The following is a 6,079-nucleotide window of genomic DNA, read 5'->3' as shown; positions in this document are numbered from 1 at the left end:
CATTTATTGTTAATATATAATATGATTAGAAGGTTTTCAATGGCATTTTTTACAGAATATCTCTCATGTTCAGATATAATACATTATGCTTCATAAAAATAAAGATGACAGAAATTCCACATTCTAGTGATTTAAACTTGCCCCAATTACAGGCCTGCAAATAGACCTATTTGATCCAATAAGAAAACCTTTGTTTGCGCATATTGATTTAGCAACATGTGTCATGTTCTTTTAGCTCACATAACAGATATTTGAATAAAACATTGATACGCTATTCATAACGTTACACCATAAATAAGATTATGAAACCTGCAACCTAAAAAAGGACAAAAATAAAAAATGAATATGACACGCCTTCACCCTTCATTTGTGAAACAAACCCACTTCCAGAGAAGCACTTTAACCAACGCTTTAAATAGAAATGCCATTGTGGTTCAGCAATTCCTTGTTAATTATTCCCATTGTTTACTCAAACAGGAAGTCAGACTTTAGGGAAATGCACTTTTCCTGCAACAGCTATTTAGCAGAATAGACTTCGGAAGTATGCATGACTGGCGCCCAAACACAGGCACCAGCACCCTGTCGCCCTATACCCCTCAGGTTATGCAGAACTGAGCCTGGTTAGTGCCAGGAAATGACATCTCAGAGAAGAAAATGGTGAAGTGATAGTTCACCCAAAAAAGAAAATTCTGTCATCATTTACTCACCCTCTTGTCATTTCAAACCTGTGTGACTTTCTTCCTTCTGCAGAACACAAAAGAAAAAATTTTGAAGAAAGTTGGAAACGAAAAGCACTGGCCCCCATTCACTTCTATTGTATGGACACAAAATAAAGCAAGTGAATGGGGGCCAGATACCAACATTTTCAAAATATCTCTATTGTGTTCTGAGGAAGAAAGAAAGTCATACAGTATCACAAGAAAGTGAGTAAATGATGACAGAATTTTTATTTTTGGGTGAACTATCACTTTAATGTTGCGGCTCTAATAAAGCCCCATGTATAGCAATGTCTCAATATACTGTAGAAAAGGGATTATCCTTCAGATGAGATGTTAGACTGCCTCTTTAAAAATACCCAAAAGAGTTTGTAAAATTCCCTTATTTGCTCGCATCAATCACAGCTCCTTAAAAATTCCTATCAATTAATTTAAATCACTTTTATATCAATAGCGTGTGGTCAGTACACTGGCACTATAAGGCTGTCAAAAGCACTATATATTTGTTTTCTAAAACTATTGTGACAATTCAGGACTTTTTTTCTCATGCAGATGTTGACCATTCTAAAATTCTTAAAGCCTTGTTATCCATGCAGTGTTTTTTCCACAATGTACTTCACAATGTTGTACATTATTTTTTTGCCCGAGCGCTCGCAAACAAATCATGTTTACATTGGCCTCTAAATTAATGTAATAAAGTTCACAGTCGCTGGAGTAAAATGTTTTTTTTTCTGCTTAAAAGTCAATACCAAAGCCAGGAAAACACATCACGTTATTTATGCCTGTAATGGCTGAGAGCTCCTTAATATTGCAATTGTTTTTACAAAACAGCAATGATATTACATTAAGAGTCAATTTAGCATGTCATACTAAATTCTCAGCAAGGACCACATTAATGTTAGAGCATTAAGAAAATGTGTCTGGCTTTTATTTTTATTCACCCTAAAATGAATGCACTACACACGTCAGAAGACAAACCTTATAGTAGAGTTTTAAAACCTTAAAATTCTCAATGCTTACCAAAAGGGAATATGAAAGCATTTATTTTCTGGATAAATATTTGAGTCATTTAAGATTTCAAGGGCATTAAAAACCATTAGATATATTTTTTGCCTTACTCCAAAAGGGCATTTGGAACAATAATAGCAAAAGGAAATCATAAAATATAAAGTGCACAGATTCAGTTCTATTGCCCTTGAAATATAATGACATTGCCCTCCACACATTTCCCGCACATTACTTATGTATCCTTCCTTCCCCTATATCCCTGTTTCCTGACAATGCTTTTAAGACCCCTCCTCTTGAATGCCAGGCGAGTTCACGCAACGAGAGTGCCGTGACCTCAGCAGGGGTTGTAAAGCGTGTAAGCGGGCTTCCTCCTGTCTGCAGAGAAATTGGCCCTCACTTCCTACATGCAACAAATGACCCTGTTTACCCAGGCATGTGGTTGAAATACAGTATATTTCCATGCGAAACATCAGCCTCGTTGAAAAACCCACCCAGCCCCCGTGCCACATGTGATTGTGTTTCAAAATTGTTGTCAAATGTTGACATTTAACAATGTACTAGTCGATTTATAAAACCAACAATATGATGTTGTTAAAATGTACAAACTGCTCCGCATCAACTACTTTGTTTTAATGTTTTCTGTGTGGATACTATAGTTACCCTAAATCTTTTTTAATATCAAATGAATATCGAATCATTGTATTTAGATACTGTACTGTAGATGTGCAGATGTTACATTAAGGAGCTGTTTTTATCTGAACTGTCATATTGTGTAATGTTGCTCACTTTCTTTTACAGTAAAGTATTGCATGGAACACATAGGTTACGATGTAAACTCATTTTGTAACATATTGTTTGACATACAGTATGTGGCTGTTTGATATCAAATAATAAAATAAAACGATCATAAAGTAAATTCCACAATGTCAGCCAAAAACCCAAGAAACTGCATTTTCAATTATTGATTACATTTGCATTGATTTTTGTAACACCTGGAGAAAATTGGACAGAAGAAAAAGGAAGAAGAGTGGTAATGGAAATGAATCACCAGAGACTGAAGGCTGCTTGAGGGGCATAAAAACCCCCTCCCTTCACAGCTCGCGTTCTATTGGCTGAGGCAGGTGACGTTGTTCAGGGGAAACTGTATAAATAGCTGCAGCGCTGCTGACACTGATACAGAGGCAAAAGTGTCAGACAAAACTAAAAGACAAGCGACTTGTAGAGAATAGTGGGATTTCTCTGGACCGTTAACATGTGCCGATCACTCGAACATCTGCCAATCACCTGTCTGGAAAGGTATGTTTCACATTTGTGATAAATTACTTTTTAACTTTTTTAGGAATGGTGGAAATATCACTTTAGAGTCTTCTAAGGAGAAAAATGATGGATTAAGGAAAAAGACATTGCTAAAAATAATATTGATGTTGTGTGACTGAAGTGCTTTTTACCAATGAAATAATGGTTGCGTTTGTTCCTTTCAGGGCAAAGGAGCTCAAAGCTCGCTTTGGAAGTTTTCTCCTGAAGCAAGAGCTGAACATGGGCCTTTCTCATAAAACCGACAAACTAACACTGGAAGACAGAGAAAAATGGAGCCAGTCTTTCCATGACCTCCTGGCTCACAAAGGTGAGTTGATTTCAGAGGCAATGAATACAAAAACACTCGCTCTTTCTAGGCTGTGGAATGTGAGACTTCAGGGTCGTCTAATGTTTTCCTAATGTTTCTGTGCAGAGGGACTGTGTGCATTCAGAGCGTTCCTGTCGTCTGAGTACAGTGAGGAAAATATCGCATTCTATCTGGCCTGTGAGGACTACAAGAACACAAAGCCATCTTCCAAGCTGTGCTCCAAGGCCAGGAAAATTTACGAGGAGTTCATCTGCACTGACGCACCAAGAGAGGTAAATATCCAATGACATTCATTAAGAATCTTTAGATTATATACAGTATGATTTGTACAAGAACATGAATATGAATTAAAAAAATGCCTCCTTATGTTTTCAGGTTAATCTTGATCACGAAACAAAAACAATCACTTCGAGAAATGTGGAGAACCCCACCTTCACCTGCTTTAAGATAGCCCAGAGTAAAATTTACACCCTGATGGAGAAAGACTGCTACCCTCGTTTCCTCAAGTCAACGGTCTACCAGGAACTCATCGCACAACATGCGGGCCAAACCACCCATGGATGAAGTGCAGGCGAATCTAGAGACAGCGGCAATGGAATGTGTCACAGACGAACACAGAGTTTGTGTGACGTTACAGCTGGTGCTTGATCTCAGCCTGTTTCCTGAGATGTTCTTGTGGTGGAAACTCAAACTCAAAGATTAGACTGGAAGGAGGACTGAAGCTCAGGCTCTGGAAATTTGTAAATATTGTACTGTAGTGGAGAACAAAGGATGATCAAGTTTGTACTGTAGCACTGGAGAATAACTGTGAAAGTGGGACAACTTTTGCACTTTTTGTCTTTTTTGTGTGTGTTTTGTATTGCCTCGTGAGTATTTATTGAAGAACTATATTGACTATACTGTTATTTATATTAAATAAACAAATGTGGTTATTTATTGAATATTCTTGTGAAACGAAAAAAAGTATTAAAATAATCTTTCAATAAACTTTTACATAAAAACATTTTGCATCTTTTTCAATAGTAGGCTAATAATTTGATTTGCAAAATCTTGTTTATTAATATTGAAGAGATTATTTTATGTTTTTGTGGCTAAAGGGAAATGTGTGTTTCATTGTGCTTTTGAAACACGTAAGAGCTGTTCCCCCTCTGCCCACACACACCCCACTTACACCCTCACATGAGGTTAATGGAGGCTCTTAGTCACTTCATAAACACAAAGCCCGCCACCTTAAAAACCTTTTAAATCTACATATTACGCATATACAGAAATGCGCAATTAATGCCAAGAGGACAATTCAGGTTTTCCAGAGGACACAGCTTGCCAGAGGTGTTTTTCCAGGAAAGCTCTTGGAGGCTGGTCTCCATGACAACCATGTGGCCCACTCATCTCACCCACTCCACGCCTCTGCAGGAGCTTGTTTATTTCTCCTGTGTAGTGATGGCAAGCATTTTTACTTATACTCCTTTTGCTCTTTTATCTTTGGGGGGGGTTTGTTCTTTAACCAATGTTTTCAAATAGCTACATGTTCTGTAGACCACAACTCTGTAACTCCTTAAGGGTGTCTATCACTAAAAAAACATACACTCTAAAAAAACTTAACCCAGAGTTGGGTCAAAGAGACAATGCTTGTTTGATTCAACCCAAAAATACTGGTTAATTTTAACCCATAGTTGGGTCAAATATAAACCATTTTCTCTGTAAATTTAACCCAATGGTTGGGTTTGTCACTTTTTGACCCAACTCTGGGTTGAAAATAATAAAGCTTCTAAACATATCTGTTACTGTCGCTACGTAGTCTGTTTAAGATGAAACTTGTGATTTATAAAAATTATGTTTTTTTCAGGAAATCTATCAACACTTTAAATCTAAATTCGTCAGATGACTTTTCATTTAAATGAGCATTTTTCATCAGGCTTTTCATCAGACTTTCAGCAACACCAAATATTTCAGACCGGACAGAGTGTGGTGTTTAGCAGGTTTTGAAGCAAAATGATTTAAGTAACGTATCGCTTCTGTGGAGAGCATTCACTCAACATCACAATCTCATTTTTGACGGAGGTGGCTTTTAGAGGGTTTTGCATCTGAACTTTTCATTTAGGGATCATTGCTAAAATATGGTGTTGATGTACAATGTAACTATGGTTTCTGTAACATAGACGGCACACATTTCTAGAAGATGAGTCCACACTAAATGTTTCCTGGGCATCTCTCTTACAATGGGTGGACATTTCCTTCTTGTTCTAATGTTGACCAAGTATGCAGTGAGCTATTTTAGCACTCCAGTCATTGTATGTGTTGATGAAATAACCAACAATGACGTCAGACTGACTTCTCTATTTGCTGTAAATACTGCCGCCTTCATTCACTGCTGATGATTAAAGTGGCATATACTCCACTCACCTTTTGGCATATGTTAATCATTCCTCAAGGCTATTTATGGAGGATGGTGTTGTGCATGCAGACACAACAGAGGAACAAAAGAAAGGGAACAGAATTCTAAGAAATTAGCTTGTGTTTTCTTTCCACCCTTATTGTAAATACCGTTTATTCCCCAACACATTTTGAGATTAAAACCAGGAAGTTTTTATAGCTAGTGTCTAAACTGTCTTATGGTTGCTAAACACGTTTGTATGTTGCTTTGAAAATAAAATGAATAAATATAATTCGATTTATTTTCAAATGTAAGCCTCTAGTGGGTGTTTTGGATTGATTGAAGATGAAACAATAA

At 37.0% G+C, this 6,079-nt stretch overlaps 1 protein-coding gene across 1 annotated transcript; it reads left to right on the top strand.

The window, feature by feature from the left end:
• Nucleotides 1-2,887: 2,887 nt before the first annotated feature.
• Nucleotides 2,888-4,342, top strand: rgs5b (regulator of G protein signaling 5b). Its single transcript, XM_057334398.1, has 4 exons — nucleotides 2,888-3,020; nucleotides 3,206-3,348; nucleotides 3,454-3,620; nucleotides 3,724-4,342. The coding sequence occupies exons 1-4, from the start codon at nucleotides 2,977-2,979 to the stop codon at nucleotides 3,910-3,912; spliced, it is 543 nt and encodes a 180-aa protein (XP_057190381.1). The 5' UTR covers nucleotides 2,888-2,976; the 3' UTR covers nucleotides 3,913-4,342.
• Nucleotides 4,343-6,079: the final 1,737 nt, after the last annotated feature.

The sequence above is a fragment of the Triplophysa rosa genome, linkage group LG5, assembly GCF_024868665.1.
Source record: "Triplophysa rosa linkage group LG5, Trosa_1v2, whole genome shotgun sequence".
NCBI classification, from domain to species: domain Eukaryota; kingdom Metazoa; phylum Chordata; class Actinopteri; order Cypriniformes; family Nemacheilidae; genus Triplophysa; species Triplophysa rosa.
Note: the sequence above shows the minus strand (reverse complement) of the source record. Positions and strands in the feature narration are given on the sequence as shown.

What these genes read in the sequence shown, in the direction of transcription:
- rgs5b (XM_057334398.1), top strand. Translation starts at nt 2,977, where the DNA reads ATGTGCCGATCACTCGAACATCTGCCAATCACCTGTCTGGAAAG. An exon ending in TGACCTCCTGGCTCACAAAG is followed by an intron (nt 3,349 to 3,453) that starts GTGAGTTGATTT and finishes GTTTCTGTGCAG; the next exon opens with AGGGACTGTGTGCATTCAGA. An exon ending in GCACTGACGCACCAAGAGAG is followed by an intron (nt 3,621 to 3,723) that starts GTAAATATCCAA and finishes TTATGTTTTCAG; the next exon opens with GTTAATCTTGATCACGAAAC.